This window comes from Dermacentor albipictus, chromosome 1, assembly GCF_038994185.2.
Source record: "Dermacentor albipictus isolate Rhodes 1998 colony chromosome 1, USDA_Dalb.pri_finalv2, whole genome shotgun sequence".
NCBI classification, from domain to species: Eukaryota; Metazoa; Arthropoda; class Arachnida; order Ixodida; family Ixodidae; genus Dermacentor; species Dermacentor albipictus.
The window spans coordinates 374,952,267-374,974,394 of NC_091821.1; the positions used below are offsets into that span (position 1 = coordinate 374,952,267).

General features: G+C 49.2%; 1 protein-coding gene across 12 annotated transcripts in view; it reads left to right on the plus strand.

Annotated features, from left to right (window-relative positions):
- Nucleotides 1-22,128, plus strand: part of Tlk (Tousled-like kinase) — a 166,673-nt gene that overhangs the window by 111,743 nt on the left and 32,802 nt on the right. For 4 of the 12 annotated variants that reach the window (XM_070531916.1, XM_070531917.1, XM_070531910.1 and 1 more), the window contains 2 exons: nucleotides 21,438-21,522; nucleotides 21,764-22,009. In XM_070531916.1, the coding sequence (XP_070388017.1) occupies nucleotides 21,454-21,522; nucleotides 21,764-22,009 (315 nt within the window). In that variant the 5' untranslated portion in view covers nucleotides 21,438-21,453. The other 8 variants (XM_070531919.1, XM_065431594.2, XM_070531909.1 and 5 more) reach the window with 8 other exon arrangements.

Sequence of the window (22,128 nt, forward strand, 5' to 3'; positions counted from 1 at the left end):
CACTTTGAGTTCAGGTGCACATTACAAGTAAGCCCTCCCTCCCTCCCTCTCTTTCTCTCTCTCATCCATTTGGACGTTGCCACATAAGGGTTTTTTTTTAACATAAGACTGATCTAACGCTCCGCTTTTTTTTTTTTTTGAGCTTATGTTTTCACCTACGCAAAATATCATACAACGTTATGTAACGCGTCTTATGTAGTACGCTGAAACTATTAGAACGTTTGAAAATGCAGTTGCCATTGGCTTTTCCCGCAGCTCTTCCTCACCGCACATCCGCGCTGGCATTTTTTTTTTTTTTTTTTGAAGAGCAACGCTACGGCCTAAAGCATTCTACATTGTCTTCTTTTCTCTTTTATTCATCGCTGTCTTCTTCTCCAAGTCCGTAGTCTTCCTCCATCTGTGCGCTTCTTGTATACTCTCTCTCTCTCTCTCTTGCCTCATGTAATCGCCCTGCGTTTGCTCGCGTTCCTCATTCCTTCTTTATTTTTCTTTTTTCTTTTTTTGCTTAGAAGTCGAGTAAGACGTAGGATGGAAGGGAGGTGTCGTGCCTGGACGTACCACGTACCGTGCTCAGAAAAAGAAGCCAGCAGGAAAGAGAGACTCCCTGCGCGTAGCGAACCTTTGCGCAGGAACGCGCCGCTAAATTGCAGGGGGCAGCTCGGAGCGCTTTGACTCTGGCCATGGTGGGAAATGTGGTCCGCTTTTTGTGCTGTCGACGGGGCTATATTGAGGACTCGAATTTACTTTATTTTTTTTTTTTCTCTCTGTTGCCGGTGTGACATCACTGTAGTTGGAGCCTTCTGGCCACTGTGTTCGGCGCAATCCTCGAAGCATACCCAGAGGCAGAAGATAAACTTCGAGTGCATTCGTGAAGCGCGCGCGGCATAGGTTTCGCGTGTGAGAAGACATCAGAAGTGGACTTAGATTTTCGCTTTCGCGAACACTGACTTGACGTTACCAGTAACTAAAAAGGGGTCGAACATATCCTGGAGGCTTCGTATAACGGTACGCTCTGCGTGTGGTCCAGCTCCGTGCAGTGCAGCGAAAGCTATGGGTTATGTCTTTTAAGTGCAAACCCCATGCAAGCGATCTTGCACGCGACAGCGACAAGCGACGCGATGGAGATGGCTGTCGTGTTCGCTCGTCGCCTACAAGTTGCACCCCATGCGAGCGATGACTTCGAGCGACGTCTCCCCAGTGTTGCCGGTATGAGGGCAGCAATATAGGCGCCGAAGCTAGCGTGACGCGTGCTTTATTAACTTAAGTTGATGTATTTTACTGTAAAAAGCAGCATAAAATATTTCTGAAAGTCTTGCAGTAGGTTCTTATCCTTGTACCTATAAAAATTCAATCGTTTGCTCGTTCCGTGCGACAATCGGAAGTACTGGAGTTATGTACATCCAGTTCCGGCTTTGCGCTATTGGCTAGTCGCTCATAGCACTTCCGGGCGACGAGCGACGAATTCTAGATTTGCAAAACCGAGCGATCGCGCGACAAGACCGAGCGATCTGTTCAAGCGACGGCCCGATCCGTCGCGCGAACCCGTCGCTCGTCGCTGTCGCGCACAAAATCGCGCTCATGGGGTTTAGCCTACTGACCCTTCCCTGATGTATTCATTGACTTCAGTTACTCACCAGGGGATTAGTGGCGGCCAACGGAAGCGCAACCCCCCCTCCCCCCATTTATTACTATTATTTTTTAAAATTTTTCGTTGCTGTCTGACTGACTTGACCCGTTGCTTTTTGCTACACCGCGTACGGAACTATCTGTGTTCAGCCATGCTCCTTTAGCTTGGCCTTTACGCCTAATGCGGAGAGGGACGGGTGCCGCCGGTATGCTTTCGGGTGCGGGCCGTCCCGTTTTCGAGAAGCAGAGGTGGGAGGGGGGGTTCTTGTTGTTCATTTATGGGTCCTGACCTGTGTCCCGCAGCGTTTAAGAAGCCACGCGACCAGGGCAGACTATACCTGTGCGGCCTAAGTGCGCGCCGGAGCTGCTCTTTGTTCTAAATGCACCACATCCCTTCTCCTCTCCTTCGTTTTTCCCTCTTCGCCAAAGCGCGCTTCGTACCACGCATGTCATAGCCTCCGATATCGAGCGCGTGCCGCTCGATCTATTGCGTTATATATTGCGATATATATTGCGTTATAAGTGCAACACTTATCAATAATTATTGGTTTTTGTTACCTTCGTGCATTTAGGAGAGAAAGATGATATATTGTGAGCATTATTGATACACTCCATATTTTCAGTTCAGTGTTTAGGCAGCTAGTCTCTTTCATTATTCTCTCGAGTGAGAGCCCCACCACCAGGCCCCAAAACGGCGATGATGAGTATGTACAGGTGATAATATGAAGCGTATGAATAATGCTCGCACTATCTGGCAACTATGGCGTATATCCGGCTCCTGCAATCGCTTTCGGCGCGTCCTCAGCGTCATCAGTCTATTTTCGTGTCACTGCATGTAGGAAGGCCTAGCCCAGCTATCTCCAATCGCCGATGTCTTGCGCTAGGTTCCGGCACGTTTAGTTGGTGCCTTCGAGGTCTGTTTAATGTACCCCGAGGAACCGGTCGCTGGACTCCGGGTTTGCACACCACCTATACAAAGGCAGATAAAGCGCTGGGAATCACTCAACAAGAATGCCTCAAGCCACAAGCATGAGAATTTGACACGTTCGTGTACCACCATCGCTCCTATATACTCGATCATTCCCGTCGTATTTATGTTCAACGGTCGCAGCGCCAGATTTAGTTCTAGTCATTTCAGTGGGGAACCTCTGGTTCATGTCGCCAGATTGTCGAACGCTAATTCGTTAGCGAGTCCTTTCCCTGCCTTGGGCGCACGTGTATCTTTCGAATCACTTCCTCGAGATAAGAAAGACACGACGAGACCGGATATCGCCGGTTTTCCTTCAGTGGCGGCCCCCGTTCTCTCGAATAGCCTCCTCCTCGACGCGTGCTCGACCCGGCAGCGTGCAGTGATCGTATCGTGATGCTATGCTGCCTCGTGCGGGAAGCCCGCCCGCTCCTGAATGGCGTTCGCTGGTGCTCGTTATCATTACTAGAGTTTTGACAGCTTTCCTCACTCCTCGAGCAAACACTACGCAGCTGTGTGCCAGTAATATAAACTTGCTAGATTGCTTAACATGTTTGCATCTCCCTTTCGATGCGGTCATCCCTATGGTAATGACCATGCGTTGATGAAAGGGCGAGGATGTGAGGACATGGGGTCGTCTGAGAACGTGAGCTAAGTCGCGCTTAGGCATGCTCTCACCCGCCGTGGTTGCTCAGTAGCTATGGTGTTGGGCTGCTGAGCACGAGGTCGCGGGAACGGATCCCGGCCACGGCGGCCGCATTTCGATGGGGGCGAAATGCGAAAACACCCGTGTACTTAGATTTAGGTGCGCGTGAAAGAACCCCAGGTGGTCGAAATTTCTGGAGTCCTCCACTACGGCGTGCCTCATAATCAGAAAGTGGTTTTGGCACGTAAAACCCGATTATTAAAAAGTAAAAAATTAGGCATGCTCTCGAAGAATGTTTCTTGGATGTCCCACACAAGTGATGGGTTGAGTAATAAGAACTCACTGCGGCCATTGCTGTTGTATACCTTTACGCTTACTCGATCCGACGCAGTTTATTTAGTTTGGTATTTCTCCTGCTTTTCCTTTCTAGTCTGTTTCTCTCTCTCTTTTTCTCTTTTTAAGGAGGGTGTGTTGTTATGGCGCCCGTCGTTTTGAATCGCCCCTTACACACGAAGTGGGAGAGAGTTGAACGTGTGCGAGCAGCTAATAGGCCCGCTAAAGAAAACCAGCGGCTGCTGACTTACGTCCATGCATCTTACATCCGTTATTTCTTTACGTTCGGCATTACCGCCTTGACGCCGGTCATGCTTAACGCTGCGTTATGTTCGCTTATCTGAACCCGGCGTGATACTCACGAAATGCGTGGAGTCACGATCACGAAGTTTGCCCCTTTTCTCCGCTAGCAGTGAGCATTTTTCCGCCGAGAGAATGAAAAAAGTTTTTGAAGGGACACTTGGCCAGTCTTAACAGACATTAACCTGTGCTTTAGATTAGGTGACGCAAGTGGCTTTGCGTACCCAAGGACCCTGCCACCGAAGGGCCTTGCTTGACCAAGCGGAACCTCGTTTGTTCTAACTTAAAAACTCTGATTATTTTTTTATTGTCCTTTTAAAGTAGGTAGTGCGCTGTGCCATGCCTCAAAAAAAGAAAAGAAAGAAAGACACCCCCGCAGACTTTGTTGCACGTGTGAAACGGCACGTACAGGCGCAGAATAATAGAAAGCGCGCAAAATGAACGCGTCTTATTTCATTCTATTTCCTCACCTTTTCTCTCGCAGTGGCGTACGCTTGGTTCTCTGCCAAGGTGTGTACGCAGCGCGTCGCCTTTGTTCGTACGAGGCTTCTGTGGCTTGTCGTTGGGAATTTTCTTCTTCTTCTGGGGCGTCCTGAGAAGAACCTTGTGCCATGCCTGCCCGTGAGCTGGGCTCTTGTGCCTGCCCCCGCCCCCCCTCTCTCTCTCTCTCCTTTTAACCTTCCTCACGTGTCAGCTCTGGGACGTTTCCTGCAAGTCAGCAACCGCCACGCTCAGCATAACAGGTTTTTGTCCGGGCACACCGTGGATTCTTTCTCGCCATTTAGGAGATGCTTTCACTGTATCGCGCGCAATGAGCTTGCCACCGTGTCGTATGACCATCTTGTTTGTCCTTCGCAATTCGGCAGGGTTCTCGATATCGCCCACGGTGTCATCACGTTCAGTAATGAGTGTGGACCCTTCAGTTAGCGCCTCTACGAAATGCAAACAAGAATAATCATTTCTTTATATATGAAGCTCTGTGGGACCGCATGCTGTTTCTCTCGTACATGTGCTTTGAGACACAACAAAGCAATGAAAAAAGAAAAATGGAAGGCGATTCAGCCTCTAGTTGAAGTCGACCAAAGATGTTTGCCTGGTAAAGGTTAAAGCGCGGTCGCAAATAAAAAACTTAGCGCTAAGACGAGACGAAGAAAGGAGTGCCCGGGCACTTCTCTCTTCGTCACTTGTCTGAGCGCCTAGTTTTTGTTCGTAACCTTGAGTCCAACTAGCCCGATTTGCAGTCACATTAACCGCGGTGCTTCTAAATGCTTTACAGTGATCAATTTCGATACAACGTTGTTGCAAGCGTTTGTGGCCGTCGCTTCTGTCGTCGCTAACTGTAACAGCTCGTCAATTTCCATTTATACTTTCGGAGACATCCCGTAGGATCCCTCGGCATACCTCCAGTGGTTTCATGATGCTTGTTGTCCTTGCGCTTTGGAAAAATGTTGCGTGTAACTGCGCACAGCACTGTTCTTTTTTTTTCTTTTTTGCAGAGAAACCATCTTAAGTCGAGGGTTTGAACAGAAAATAAATTGTGTGTGCGCAACATCACACTATGATTAAACTGCACAAAATATGGCTGCACCGCATGATTACGAGTTTTCTGCCTGCCTTGAAACCGCCTTGAAAGAATAAATCACGCTTCCTAAAAAAACAAAAACAAAAAAAGGCTGTGTCAACTCGCGGGCAGTATGACGACTTCACTTTCGTAATACCAGTTGTGCACCTTTAAGAAAAAAAAAAAACGCTAAACTCAAACTCGATATTCAAACCCCGGATTGCCCTTGAAATGGCCGTTCTTCCTATTTAATTACCGCTAGAAAGGTCGCATCCCCAGGGAAGTCTTTGACCGGCAAGGGCATTTCATAGGTTCCAACATACTCTGTCGTACGGCGCAGTGCTCTTCCGAATGCGGTAGCTCTGTCAAGCTGCCATTACCAGTACTTCGACGAGTATTTAGGAAACATCCCTATTAAATAATCTTGTTACGTTGATGTTATGCCCAGTAATGTATACGACCTCACATATAAAATGCATGTTCATACGAGCTTGTTATATATATATATATATATATATATATATATATATATATGAATGTCCAAAAGACTGTAATCATGCGAATTGTTAAAGCTTCACCACCCATTATTTCTATGAATACAAGCATTAGGCTTGATATTGCTACAACGTGCTTGCAAATACCTGCAGTTTTGCTCTCCGCGTGTATCGTCGTTTAGCTTCACTTTTATTACTTTTCAACCCCGTACTGAGTTTTCCACGTTGCAACTCTGCGTCGAGGGGCATAACCAACGCCGACAACGCTTTAGTTGCGGGGCTTGGCGGCGTCTGTCGTCCTTTTCCGCGACGCCTTATTTGTAAACAAAGACAGCTCCGTTACACGGGCTGGCCGTTTGGTCCGTAGACGCCTTCGCACGCTGTGGCAGATGGGTGGCCTGCGACAGAAGTTTCCTACAGAAATTACTGACTGACTGTTCACTTACCATGGAAATGATGGTTCCTGCGTGGATTTGTGTAGTCTTCGTCTTGTGACTTCCAGCTTTCTTGCGACGTTATCGCGCTTTTTATTTCTCAATCTCCAACTACTCGTGGTTTTCGGAACATAGAGAGGCAGTTAGACCCTGCGCGCACGCGTAATTACAGCGAATTGTTGTTGCGTTTACAACGCGGTAATTTGTTGAAAACGATTAATTTGCTAATTCGCAAAGCTGTTTGAAGCCAGAATGACGAAGTTTAGCGAAATTGATATGCTGCCCGACATGTCGGTGTTGACTAAATAAATAAATAAATATATATATATATATATGTGTGTGTGTGTGTGTGTGTGTGTGTGTGTGTGTGTGTGTGTGTGTGTGTGTGTGTGTGTGTGTGTGTGTGTGTGTGTGTGTGTAACTGGATCGCCATTCTTGCGGCTGCTCAGGCACTAGCGCCAGAGTTTCCCTTAGTAATTTTTGTAGGAAACTGTGCGGCCTTCGGGCCCCAGGCAACTTCCGGCCCCGTTACTCTTCGCTGTCGACTTTGCCGAGGGAAAAAAGAAAAAGTTTCCCTACACCCGAATGCAGAACCTAACTTTCCTTGTTTTTCTCTTTACGCGCCCCGTGCCTCAAGCTCGCGCATCTGGAATTGCTAGCATGTTGACGTCAATATAATATTTGTAGAACTGCCATTGCATGACAGAGCAGATGTTGAAGCAGCGCGTCCTGACATTATCAATCTTGCGGGCTGAACGCAGAGGGCTAATCTAGTACCGCAACTCTACGAGGCCTCTCTTTCTAAACTTCGAAAGTATAGCACACCTCCAGGGAGTTTCTCTCAGCAGAGGACACCTCAACCGCGTTTCCCTCCCCCTGTGCAGCGCGGTTGAGGTGTCTTCTGCTGAGAGATAGTTACTGCGCTGCACTTTACCCCAACCTTTCCTTCCCAACATCAAGAATCTCCTTCTCTCTCTCTCTCTCTCTCTCTCTCTCCAGGGAGTTTGAGCCTGTCCGTAAGACCCAGTGCAGTCCATGGAATACAAAAACAGTGGAGACGCAGAAGTGCGCAGCAGCGGTGGTGGCGCCATCTACTGACGCTGACACCTATCGCACATACAATTTCAGTGACCATGTTATACATATCTGCTGGTGCAAAGGCGTTGGCAGTGATAGTCATTAATGTATAACGGACTTCCTTCTCCTCTGGGAAAACAAAGCTGCAAGAAAAACGTTTCTTATACGTCGTAGTTGAATGAAGCCTCACAAGGGGGTGGTACGTTGATGCCGCCGTTAGGGCGCCTCGTATGCCGCTCAAGTTACCATGGGTATAATTTGCAGTGCGTGGGTTTTCTCTATCTTTATGGAGAACTTTTTGCGCTTCCGGTATTCTGGTATAGGCATGAGCGTAATACCGGGTTACCGGACGCTGGTGGCGACATGTTGTGACGCTTCGTCTAACCGCAGTGTTTTGGGCACGTTCTCGGAAAATCCCGTGTACTGCCCTTGATTTCCTCGGTTGTTGAAGGACTGAATTGACTGGCTGTCTACAAGCCTGCTAGGCGAAAGCGCCACGGTTTCGCGTATGTGCGAGTAAGATGTCGCACAGCAAGTTGTCCCCTGACAGAAGAGTGACACGCGCAAATTTTTGCCTTAGTGGCCTTAGTGAACCGACAGCTCGCTATGCGGCGATTTACTGGGAGCGGAGCAAGGTGTTTTAACCATAGTTGTAATACCCGTGCTTAAAAAATCTTCGTGCTAGGGGCCCATCTGGCCACTTCGCGGTCAAGCGCTCCCGCGTTGCGTCTCGTAGGCGTGAACAGCGACGTGTACGCAGACAAGTTCGGAAGGAGGATGATGTGGTACTCTTCCCTTTGTATCGGGCCTGTATGAATGTCACGCCCTAGCAGTACTGATACGCGTCCTTCGGGTGGGCGCCCTCTGCCGTAAACATGCAGTGAATCATCTGATTGCGCCTGTTTCGTGGTTGTTTCGAGTGAAGGGTATATCTGACTCGGGCTTGTCATTGCGACCGTGTATGTGTCTGTGCAGGATGTAGCGCACGCACACACACACACACACACACACACACACACACACACACACACACACACACACACACACACACACACACACACACACACACACACACACACACACACACACACACACACACACACACACACACACACACACACACACACACACACAGGAACGTTATAGCTTGTTCGGTGAGCGCGCCAGTGCTGAAGGACGGGGTGGCAGGTGGCCACGTAAATGCTCCATGTCACAGCGCCGCTGGTTAAACATGTACCTTGTGTGTGTGTGTGTGTGTGTGTGTGTGTGTGTGTGTGTGTGTGTGTGTGTGTGTGTGTGTGTGTGTGTGTGTGTGTGTGTGTGTGTGTGTGTGTGTGTGTGTTGACTGAGAGCGAGAGAACGGCCGAGGAGAGGCAGAGATGGCGTCTCGTGTTCGCACATTGGCGACGAGGAGTTACGGAGTCGCCATCTGTCGGAAGCGCCTCCCTTGCGTAGTATGAGGGATCACGCGGCGCGCTCCTCATAGGTTTGGCTTACGGTGCTCAATAAAAACACCACGCGGCAGCCTTCCTGGACATTTATGTCAGTACTATCGAAACGAGGGAAGTTTCTGAGTTCCGATATAATAATCTTGGGCAAACTTTTGAAAGCACAGAATCGTTTACAGACGCTATCTCTTTACCGAATACCTACAGTGAACGCCACTGTGCGTCGTCGCCGCGATGGAGTCTCCCGAACCGGCTTCTTGCGTGAAAGGCAGCCAAACGCTAAGCGTAAACTATGTGTATGTTCTTACAGTGGACTATCTGTATAACCAAAAGGGGCATAACAGAATGGAACCTCAATCCAGCGATCGCACGGGTTCGCAGCGACCGACTGCGCCTCTGCATGCATGTCCGCGCATAATGTTTTTCGCTCTGAGCGCGTTTTCGCACCATGCCGTGAGATTTAGGCCGCAGTATATAAGCATTTCACAGTACACTAGCAACCATTGTTGCGTGGACGCTATCAGAACTGTTCAAAAATAATTTTGTTGTAGAGACTTCTACGCCTACGGCGACTGTGATGTGCCGTCGCTACGATTCAATATTTTTTTGTCTTCTGAATTCTTGGACATTTCAATATTATTTCTCAAGTTGCGTCGCACTGTATGTTTATCGGTCTTCTCAGCGTGCGATTTCCCTCTGCTTGTTTTTCGTAATCCAGTGTACTAATTCATAATTCACAAACATGACCATATGCCGTGCCTTTTTTTAATGTGCGTCTTACCGTTCCCTTTTCATTCCAGTGAACTTGCCAGTATCTAGCATCAACAAGTTCCTAGACCAAACCGTCATGACATTAGCCGTGCAGCGGGCGCGGGCGAGCGTCTCAGTGCGCGTTTTCTGCGACTCACCGAACATCGCGCAGCCCTGTCGCCGTAGCAGAAATGCTCCTTGCGTCTGTGCTTGTTGCATACCCGAAGTGTAGCCGATGGCTGTCTGCCGATTCTAAGTTTCGCCAGCCAGCCTTCACGCAGCTCCTTGCCCTGCGGCTACGTGTGAATAAGGCTGACACCGGGCTCCGTTGCGTACGTCCGGCACTGCGGCACCAAGGAATAGCCTACCATGCTACACGCCTCCAAAGGCAGCCACTACCTATTATAGTACTTTCAAATGTTGTCAAGCAGACACTGAAGGCGGTAAAGCCTCGCCACTTAATCAGAACCGCGGTGCAAGTGGAACTTGTTCGTTTTCAGCTCGCTTCGGCACATCCGAAGCAGCCGATGCGACCGCTGTGTCCACGTGATCCCTCATGCCACGTCACGCCGACGGTGGCGCCAGGTTTTCCAGTGGTGGAGCTCGCCCCCAGTAGGGCGCCTCGCAACGGCGGCGTCTGTAAGAGCAGTTTATGCCTCGTGTATGAGTTGATCTTTCACGTAGAGGCGTCCCACCAGCCCGCGGCGCTTCGTGTAAACAGTCGCGCGTTTATTTTAGCTTTGCGCTTTCCGTCCGCTCAACTTTTCAGCAGTTTGCCTGCGAAGCAACCCGTGCGACGGACGTGTGTCGCAGCACAGAGTCGAGTTAATAGTCAACTCTTAGTTTCCTATTTCTGACCCGAATGTTTTAGTAGCTTGATCGTCTCTCACATGTTGCGTCACAAATTTACGCTCGAGCATCAAACTGCGATATAATAGCATGGGACACATGCATACGCCGCAGAGTCCATACGCCGTCCGGTGCTGCGAAAATATTGCTGCCCCAACAGTCGTGAACTTGTTGGGTATATGTTTGACGGTTTAGTTCTACGTCAGATCGCACGCAGACTCGAGCAGGTGTCCCATGCCTAATCTTACGCCCGTGATGTTTGTGCCCCCGCATATTTCCAGAAACTATTTTGGAGCTGGCCTCATGAGTTTATAGGCTCATCGGAAAGAACTTGCTATCGAGTTCCGTTGCATACAGTGACCTGCCTGCGAATCTTGTAAACACGCACGCAAAGGTATACCTACAGATGTGCGTTAAGCAGCCTCTACATAGCACCGGTTAAAGCCCCTCCATCCACGCGCCACCGCCGCTTTCTGGTCGACGGAAACGTATATGGAGGGACTTTAGCACCGGTTACAGGTGCTCTAGACAACGTTATCATTTACGTGTTAAGCAGTACCCTTAGGTTTTATATATATATATATATATATGATTTTCATAGCTTTAATCACAGCTTTGAAGGGTTTTTCTACATCGTTAGCTGTCAAATGGCGAATTTAGATGTTTTGTCCATCGGCTGACGTGTTCGAGGTCGATAGGGTGCCTCGATGTCCTTCTCCTCACCCGCCGCTCCGAAGCGGCGGACGTGTTTTACATCGAGAAATCTGTAGATGCGTTTCGTTTAAACATTTGCTAAAAGAATGTCAAACAAGATATTGCAGCGAAGATTGCTGGAGTTTTGATAAAAGTACGTGCACTTAAGTGGTAGGAGTTCATAATATCTCGCGTGTGACGAGGATTTCCTCCTAAAGGTCGAAAAATCGACAAAGTGCCGTTCGGGGAGTAGTGCTTCCATGGAGTTCTAAGGAACGATAAAATATAACGGCCTGAAACTTATCACAGTCATAGGGTGGTCCCTCTAGATGCTCGTGGTTGTTTCGAAATGTCGCTAGAACAGTTGGTGAAACGTTCTGCGGGGGTTAGCGCTGAAAGAATTTGTGCGTTGGATCTCGCGGCAGTGGAGCGCTGCATGATCGTTGTGTGAAGTAAAAACGTTTGCTGAAAGTCTGATTATACCTGTGTATACACTTCTTAACAAAACTACCAGAAATTTCGGTTGCATTGTGATGCGCTTTTGTGATGACTGCTTGATAACTTTCTAATTAATTCTTGATTAGTGCATTTGTGGTGCATTCTTGATGACCGCGTTTCGGAGAGACCTAGAACCACTGAACGCAGTAGAGTAGTTACTGCATAGAACGGCAGATGTCGTTTTCTTTTCTTTAAGAAATAACTATTTTTTTCCTTTTTACAGTAGGAGACAAATTAAACCAAAACATGACACAACATAGCACTTCAACGTACACATTCGTATACGTGCAAATTAAACTTGGCACGGGACATGCATACACTATATTTCCACACAAACACTGCTTGAGAGAGAGAGAGAGAGAGAGAGAGAGAGAGAGAGAGAGAGAGAGATGGAAGTCAACCAGACGATCGTTTGGTTTGCTACCCTACACTGGGAGTAAGGGAAAGGTGGAAGAGGAAGAGAATAGAGCACTGAGTGCACGTGGGAGGTTGCGCAGGGACACTATAAGCGCCCTCTCAAACCGGTACACTTTAAGTGCACTGTACTAGTGCACGAATCGCTTTGTGTGCCTGCAGTGACGGATGTGGCCTCGCGGTCCTAGTATCTTGGACTCGGAGAACGGTCTCTAGTCCGGTCCGTTTAACATTGTCCGGAGATAGAGGAGGCGTTGTACGTCGTAGTGAGGACAGATACTCAATAGGTGCTCGATGGTTCCGCGCACCTACAGGAGTCGCACATCAGGCTCCCGGTCATTGCCAAAGCGCTGTTTGAATTGGCCACACAAACACATCTGCTGAGTTGCATATACATGTTGTTTTTGACCACCAGCATGCATGTGGTGCCGGTGAGAGCGTCTCTTTTCTACGTAAATAAGCAGTAATTCTCGACAGAATGCTTGTTACAATAGTTGAGCTAGTAGGCACGTAAACAGCACACATACCTGTTGTTATAAAACCGCGATATGTGCACGCATTTCAATTTGCGACCCCTAATTATTAGCACAGTCGCGACGAAGACCTAAGCCTCTGCAAGAGCTTTTGTTTCTAAGCAGTCGCGGATGGATGGCGCTTCAAGAAACGACCGCTGGCGTTTGCAAGATGCACACTGTTGAGATCGTTTCAAAATTGTCTTGCCTAATTTCGTACTGAAATGATCAGTCGACTGCACGTCGTTTGCCGTACGCGGGCAGCCGTTAGATGGCTCTATTTGCTCGCGAACGGCAGAGGACGAGTCCTCGACAGAAGCCATCGCGCCAGAAGAGCGCTCACTCTGTCATATCGCCGGCAGCGTGCACGGCCGCAGGTCGTTCGGCGGCGCCGACATTGTCGCTAAGCCTTTTACGGTTTGATTCGAAGCCATATAAAGCTCACGGCGCTTCGCAACGGACCACCGACTGTCACCAGCCGTAATATATTGTTACCGTTGTTGCCACTATACCAACTGCTGCCAATAATTTCACACAAAGAAAAATGCGCCGATATTCGCCGCACTCGATGCCTGCACAGTTGAGCCGGTTTACCGTGCACCGTATATATGGTCAGAACGTTAGATTGCCGTGCACTAAGTATCGGAACTCTCGTTGGTGTTTGACTCTTTGACACAGGACATCGTTTTTTATTTTTTTTTTCCATGAAGATATACAATTTACGCACCACCTTATCGAGCGAAAATTATTTTACAAGTCGATGTTTGGGTCGCCTGTGGGTGGTAGCGCGCGTGGGCTTGTCTCGCTGTGCATGGGCGACCACGGACGCTGGTTTTCGAATTGAAGATGCCCCGTATCGTGGCTCCCTATCTGGCTAGAGTTCTGACACTGGGGCTAGCTTATCGCTCAGTCTATTCGCTTGCGCCCACCTACGTCAGCAGAGCCGCGATTCCCGATTGGTCGCTCGTTGCAGTGAGGTTAATGTGCATGCGACGTCGTCGTATACAAGCGTATATGCAGGTGTGCACGCGCGGCAGTAAATATTAGTGAATGGAAAGGTACAAACCGGAATCGCCTTTAGTCACAAGGCAATCTTTACAATTCATGCATTTTCGTGGGAAACTACAACAACAAAAGCTCGCCATCCTGCCATTTGGCGCAGATGTTAACAGCGATGGCGCGGTTAGAATACTTACGCGTAATAAAGAAATAATTTATCTGCGGTCCGCCGACCACGAAAATCGCGGCAGTTGCATTTGAAGCGAAAATCTTAAACTCGGCTTTATCAAATAAATTATAAAAAAATTTACGTTTTCTTTTAATACATGTTAGAACACTGCATGGATGGGTTAGAGCATATGCCCATCATCTGTTTATATATCAGTAAACGCTATGTAAACCTCTGTACATATAATCAAAAAATCCTGCTGTGTATTCTCTTTCGAATGGCTGCTGTAAACTTGATGTTAAAAGTCATTAGCTGTTGAGTTTATGATAACACTCTGATGCATAATCAAAAACATATCAAGATGTAGCTAGAAATTCAAGAACCAATTTTGTAGGGGTACACACACACCGTGCGTGCGCTTGAGGACGCCTCTGTAGTGGCGCGAGTTAGGCTAGAGTCTCTTAGAATATTCCAGTACACTCTAGACGTAGGTTGCCTTCATGCTTCGCCTTATATGAAATTAAGCGTCTCCCTACGCGTAAGGAGCAGCGAGATGCACAGTGGCGTAGCAACAGAGGGGGCCGGGGGGCTGTGGGCCCCGGGTGCAAGGGGCCAGTGAGGGGCGGGGGGTGTCATATACGTCTGAAGACGCCCCTCTTTCCGCCGGCTACACCCGGCGGAGTGAGGGGGTGACAGAAGACCTATGGGCCCCGGGTGCCAGACGACCTAGCTACGCCACTGGAGATGCATGGTCCAGATGTGCCGTAGCAACATGGACTAGCGGATCTCTGGCGCATTGGTCGTGCCTGGCCCGGGCTTGCAGGGACCTCAAGGTTTCGTTTCTCTCTCTCTCATTTCTACCCATAGTTCTGACACCGAAAACCTAAACCCGATGAGCGAACAGGCAACGTCCGGTGTGAAAGCGGCGTCCAGGACAATGTTTGCTGTTGAGCGGTACCCTTGCAAGCTTTTGGAAAATCATTGCAATTTGCTGGAGATCGCTAAGGTCGGAGAAGGTTTCGTTGGGTTGAAGGGAAAGGGGATGGCGGGCGGGCTTAACAGTTACGGTATACATATGTAAAGGTTGCAAACGTTCTCGTCAGTGATGTTAAAACTGTAGCTAATGTTTGCTATTTCGTAACGCAGTTACGCTAAAACGGTGACGTGGAAACGTATCGGTTTGCAGTACGGACCGTTTGTGTGTCTGTGGGTGACCAGGCATGAGGCCTCTTTGCAGCTACATAAAATATAAAAAAATACTTAATGACTAGACTGCTCAAAACACTAATGACAAGATCACGAGCACACCGCACAGTTTGTCATGTAGGCTTCCGCCGCGAAGCCGAAAACTAAACTTAGATTATTCATTTTGTTTCTGCATGCCTTCGAAAACTTTGGCGTTGTTTCACTGCTGATAACTTGCCATGATTTCTTTTAGCAGACGTAGAACAGTATAACAAAACTTGAACTGTCAGTTGTTGCTAAATATTTGGTTAGTTTCAAATATTCAAAAATGCCTAATAGTTCTTTTTCCAATACGAATAGCATGTAATATTTGAATGGCATTCGAAACCTATTTGTCTACCCTTAATAATAATCAGACTCGCGCAGGCCCCTCTGGTCACCGTCTGTTTTCAGGCATCATGAAACTAACTTACATTCAGTTCTACGTCTTTATATTATCCTGAGGGAACAAAAACTACCTCGAAAGAAAAAAAAAAGCGGGGGGGGGGGGCACTGCCGGGGATTTGGTAACTACTTTTTTTCCATACCTTCGTTTCTTCTGCTTATGATATCATACAGTGGAAAAAAAAAAGTAGGAAATATGATGTATCTCTTTCATTAACTACAGTAAGACGCCGCTCCTAACAAAGAGAAAATGTTGGTAATAGAGAGTTTTATAATGGGTCCCCAAACGTTTTAGGGCCCCAAAGAAATATCGTCGAAGCCACTGCGCATGCGCGAGACGCAAACTGCGTTTGGGTTTCGCGCTGGGAACGCTATTTCACCGATTTAGCGGGAGCCCAAATAGCGGCCCCAAAAGCTTTGCGTCGGCAAACTTGGCGGCACCCTACGATGCGACGGCTCTAACCTAGCACTAAACTGGGTTCGATTCGTGGTAACGCGTGAAGTTCGCAAGCTAGGAGAAGTGACTGCGGTTATCGTTTTCTCTCAACTAGCGTGTGTTATGAATATTGATTCATTAGACGCCGCTGATTCCGAATTCGATTGCGCATTTTATGGCTCGTAGGCCTAACACGACTAAGCTTGGCTGGTGAAGGCACGTAAAGTTGGTTTGCTTAAAACTAAGCGCAACTAATTGTTTGCTGCTTACAGAATAACTTCTAAATTATAGTTAAACGCGAATACACGCAAGTCAAAATTACTATTCCTATCATAAAATGGTATATTTTAATTCTTTCTAATAGTTTTTCTTTGACGCCGTGGCGATGTCAGCGCAAGACGCTATCCGCGAACGAAAAGCCCTATTCTAAGACTCTTTACTCCTGCGTGCCCCAACGCTAACACCCGCAAAGCTCTTTGGGGACCCTATTCTAAAACTCTCTTATGTCGACATGCACAACTGCTCGTGTATAGGGAAACAAAATAACTGAAACCATAAAAATTCACGGGCGCCTTCTAGAAACTTATGTCACGGATCGAATGGATGTTTTCAATTGGGGGCAGGCTGCCACTAACGTCACAAAACTACCGGCTCCTACAAACACAGACAATGGATTGCGGTTTCGCAAGGAATGATGCTTGAAACCTGCGTTCCGTACATTAAAAAAAGAAAAAAGATATATTCGAAGCAGCCACACAGCGGCGTGAACATGTGTTCATGCTGTCGCAATCTTTTCTGTGATCGAGCATAAGTGCGCGAAACGTCATTCATAGCGGCAGCTCCTTTTTGATGCAGCCGTGTTTGAACTTGATATATGCATCGGAGTAGAAAGCAGCCATGGGAGTGACGCATGCAGACCTTACTGCAACAATATCTTCCCGTGTAGCCGAACGTTAATGTTAACGAATGCCGACCAAAAACATTTAAAAGACACGAAGTCGTTTCGGTCCCCATACGTGGCTTTGTTCACAATCTGTAGATTTAATGTTTTTGGTCGACGTCCGTTGTACGATTGACTATGAGCAATCCCGACCAGACGAGTTTGACTCTTGATTTCATTAAATACTTTTAGACACACAGAAAAAAAGTTGGAAGACGATTTAACCTCTAGTCGAAGTCGACGAAAGACACTATCGTGTTAGGCGAGTTGGGATGAGAGTCGGGTTTATGTACCGTCTCAGTTATTGTGAGAGCCGCACAACGTTCAAGCTCCCCCTGTTTTCGCTTTGCATGTTAGCGTGTTACGTAGCCATTTCAAGCCCACCAACGTCGCCGTCCCCGTCCGCGAAATATAGTATTGTTATGCTGGCATTTCAGCCCTGCTTTAGTGCTGTACATCAAATAATTTGCGCGATTGTCGCGCCAGCCGCACATCCGTTCTGGCAGTCAGTGCACTCTGTGTAGCATGTTATGTGGCGACGTTTCTCTGAATCTTATCTGAATGGGCGACGTTTCGTACCGCCGAAGTGTTTCTTTCGATGATAACATCGACCAGTAGCTGTCGAACGTAATGCTGTAGGTGCGTCTGAGGTTAACACTAAGCGTCGTCATAATTGCTTAATAGTGCACACCTGCCAACTCCCCCGAATTTTTCGTGAGGTTTACGAATTCGCGCGCGTTCCACGACTCTATGAATGTTTCGACTAAGTCCTGTTTGCGAAAAGGTTTCGCTCGTCGGCGTCCGACCGTACACTTCCAAGTCATTTGATGGTGAAAGGACACTAGGATGCTCACTAGGACGCTCATTAGTACGTGCTTCGAGCAACTTTATTCAGACAAGCTTCTGAAGCAGGCGATAACGGCAACAGCGAGGTCGGTGGATGAAGTCGCAGTGCGTTGCTTGTCACTTTGTGCTGTTCCAGGTTCGCTGCTTCTTCATCGTTAATACAGTATACGTACGCATCTCTCGAAAGGGGTAACCCCCCCCCCTCCTTCTTGTGTAGGGTCGGCGTTATTTTCTCCTATCTTAACGTCTGTGGTTGGCCGGTGTGTTAGTGCGGACCTGTCACCTCCTGCCATTTGTGGCACGAGATAGCAAGCTGAAGCCGCGACCGGGCCGGTGGGCTAGACCTGCCGGTCCCGACGTGGGAATAGCCGGGTGCGCGACGAGTTCGCGTCCTCGCCGGACCTACAATAAAGTTTATTCACTCACTCACTCAAGTGCCATGCCGGCAACCCAACATCTTAAGAGAGCGCGCGCGCGTTGGATTAGCTGTGCGGTTGTAGCTAGCACATCGCGGCGCAGCCTTCCCTGTTCGTCGCGTTATCTGTTCCACTGAGTAGAGCTACACTGCAATATTATGCATGCCGTCAGGACTTTCGTTGCCTGTCATTCTTCAAAGTGCGGCTCGAGTGTTCGCAGTTTGTCGCTTCCGTCCTCGGTCTATGCTTGCTAGAAATGAGTGGAGTAGGTTTTGCGTTTCGCCTACCGTCACATAGATCGCATGCGGGGAGGCGGAATGTTCTTCCTTTTGTGGCATGGTTATCTTTAGCCGCCCAGATCGACCGAACAAATGGACTGGCTCGGTGCCTGGGGTTTTCTTTCACTGTCTTCTGCTTTCATGTCCGGACTATTCTTAATTAGCGAACGTCACTCGCTATATAGTAATTGGAACCGAAGCTAAATGACGCGCAGCGACTCCGTGAAAGAACGCCGTGGTTCCCCTTTGCGCAGGAAGGATCGCGTTTTGCGCTCGTGCATAGGCGAGATAAGCCAAAAGAGGGGAAGTGTTTTGCGAGCGAGCGGAGTTTTCTTCTGTTTGCCTCTTTTTTTTTTTTTTTCCCCGACTCGCCGCCGGCACCTCCGCCTTACGTCACGATACGTGCGGCTGTTTCGCCGCTGCACATACGTACTACGGGTCGGCTGCAATGAGCGCCGAAGCCACGGCAGCCGTGCGCGTCTGTGTGTCTGCAGCCCGCGCACGCAGCGACTGCTCTGGACGTTTTTCTGCGGAACGCTTCTCCGACCCGCCGCCTGGCATGATACGGAGACGAGAAAAAAAAAGCAGGCAGGCAGCAGCAATAATAATGAGGGTTGGGCTGCCGCGGTATCTCTCAAGATGGCTCCTTTCTTCTATCCGGGCGGGCTGGTCGGTCGGTCGGGTCTCCCTTTGCAGCCAGCTAGCTCCCAGTATTCGATCACTCCAGTGGCGCCGTGTGTATGGACGCCGCCGCTGGACGGACGAGGGAGGCGACGTTAGCGTTAGGTGGCTTCCTCGCTCGCTCTGTTTTGCTTGCGTATTCTTTTCCTTATTTTATTTTCCTTCTCTCGCTCGCTTCTTTGTTTCGTTTCCCATCGTTCGCGTCGTTCTTTCTCCCACGCTCAGGCTGTCGCTCGCTGGTTCGCGCCGCTTCTTTCTCTCCCGTTCTGTCCCTCCGGTTGGGTTGGCTCGGCGAAACGGTGCGCCGGCGGCAGAGAGGAGTCGTGCGCTTTGGAATGCGCCGTGAAACGAACGAGCGAAGTGGATGCGTAGAGGCCGGGCTCGTCGTCTTTGCCCAGTGATAATAGTCCCTTCCTGGCAGCCCCGTGGTCGCCGCTGCGGCTGCTCGGCGTTCCCGTCGTCGCCTACTGCCCAGGCGGTGGCGGAGCTTCGTGCCGTAGCGGCGGCGGTGTTTGTGCGTGTGTGCTCGCCGTTGTTGGAGTGTCGTCATGTCGGGTCGCCTGTTGTGACGCGTGGCTCAGCGTGTGCTGCTCCTGCCATCATGGCGGCCGCTCCCGTGGGGCTTCGTTTCGGTGGAGGAAGGCACGTTGTGCTTTTTCTTAGTACGCTTTTTCTTCATTTGTTTCTGTGTGTGTTGCTTTCCAGCTGCGTGGTGGCCTCTTCTCTCTGCTCACCCTTTCCTTCTCTCCCTGTCATTCCTCATCGTGTACGCTCTCCCCCTCCCCCGACTCTTTCGCTCAATCTGGAAGGCGTGAGGGTATAGCATAGCGCTAGCGGCCTCCTTTGCCACTTTTCCCCCTTGCAGTCTTCTTTCTTTTCACTCGCTGACTGTCGCAGCTACCATTCTTGTTTCGAGGCGCCTGACGGCCGCTGAAAAAAAAAAAAAAAAAGCTGGGGGGGGGGGGTGCGCACGTCACGCTTTCCATGGTGTTGTGAACTCCAGCCATCGGGGTACGATGCACTTCTGGCTAGGGTGACCATTAGTGACCACGCAGGGGCGGTGCCTGTAGAATCGCTTCTGCCGAAGCGGAGAGGCTTTGGTTTAAAAACGGCGCGACTGACGTCACATCGGTGGATATGGCGGCGGCGGCGGGCACCTTGGAGTACGATGACTTTTGTTTTACTATGTTCACTGCGAACGTCGATTGAGGCGCAGAATTTTACATCTTTCGATAATCACCGGTTGACTGGATTTCACGAGTGAATAAAGACGCGCATGTTTGTTTCGAGGGCGGTTCTATATTTGGAGGGCTAAGGTCACGTCACTTATTGAGGGCCCCCTGTCCCTCATTTAGGGGTTAACCAATGCATGTGGGGAGCGCTTCGGTTTTCGTCGACTTCAAGACACGTGCAGTGCAATATCGCTGTTCTTATCACGTAGTTCGTTCTGAAGTTAGGAGCGGTAGACGTAAATGATAAAAAGAAAATGCGAAGGGATCTTTGTGGGTGACCTTGGTACCGTCGCATGATCTGTTTGTGACATTGGACGGACGGAAATGTACCAAAAATCATCCAAGTTACCGTCGGGCGGCGTCCGCTGCGGTGGAAGGGGAAAAAAGAAACGCCTCCACAGTACCCAAGTTGCAGAACGGCGTTCCTTTTCTTTTGTTTCTACCGTGCGTCTCATCGTCGTTCTATGTACGAGGTTCTATAAAAGGCTTGTTTTATTATTTTTTGGACGTCGTTTGGAAGGATGTTGAAATGGGTTTACGTGAAACCTAAGAGCCCTCGGAAAGCCTTCCTCGTCGACGAAATAGTTGGGGAAAAGTCGGGCGCGCGTGTGCAACGCTGTAAATGGTGCCCGTATATCACACTCGGCACTGTCACTTTGTTTCTCGAGTTATGGGCTGAATGTATGTGTTACTCTCAGGGGGCCTGCTATCGGAGCGGAGCCATTAAAAAAAATAATAAAGATGAACGCGTAACCCGTGAGCTGCTCTCCGATATGGCGTCGTCCGGGTGTTGTCCCTGCCTCGGCCGCTGAGGATGCTGCTGCGTGGAGGCATGGCAGCCTCGCCGTAATGGGAGCGGCTGCTCGCAGGCCAGTGCCTCCCGCCTGCTCTTTTTCGTCGCTTCTCAAATCGATCCGCCATGGCCCTTGCAATGCCTCGGTCTCGAAATATGAAGCCGGCCGTGGAAACTTTTTCTTCCCTTTCAGTTGCATTTCTTTGTCGGCAATCATTGCAGCTGCACACTTGCGACGCGAGAAAATGCGCAAAGTGCGGTAAACGCCCTTTAGAATATGCTTCTTTCTAGTGTGTGTGTGTACACGACCGAGGCGGTTTCATTGAGCAGGCAGGATTGTCTAACCTTGTCAGACCTTTCACTTTTGCCCAATGCCACGTTTAATGAACGGCATCCTCCCTACTTTCATTGTGCAGGTGGGAGCCTGAGACAATGGACAACATCCATAGTCTGGACCCACGAAAACAAGAATTGCTGGAGGCTAGGTTTCTGGGGAATCGGGTGAGTCACTGTCCAGCTTCCAACTGATATCTGTTTCCAGTGTACTTCCGCTATTCTTGCCATCTAAATTTCTCACACTGGCCATAAGTTCGACAAATTTGGACTGGTCTTCTTCCATTGGAGCTCGTGCTTTGTTTCCAAAACATTTTTTCAAAACATCTGCTATTACTGCCCTGTGTGTTCACTGGGAAGCTCCTGTTCACTGGCCCCGTGTGGATGATGACCTTGCCTCATGGTGCAGCAACTGTGCAACAACCTGGGTCCGGGCGGTGCCTACCTGGGTCAGACATCACAGTCCTCTTCTGGTGGTGCGATGGCAGTGGCGGCGGCAGCCGCGGGAGTAAGCGGGCCCCTGGCGGGTGTGCCGGCTTCCCAGCTGCTGGTCCACGTGTCCTCCTCGGGCAGCTCAAACAACACCAACCACAACCAGGACTCAAACATGAGCAACACCAGTCTTGGATCACAGCACTCCGACAAGGAACTTGAGGTGTGCCACCAAGCGCGTTGGTGTGACCCATACACGCATTGTGCTGTCTTCTGTGATTGCAGGAATACACATTTGCTGTGCCCCACATAAGCCTTGCCATTGGATTTCTGTGAAAGTGA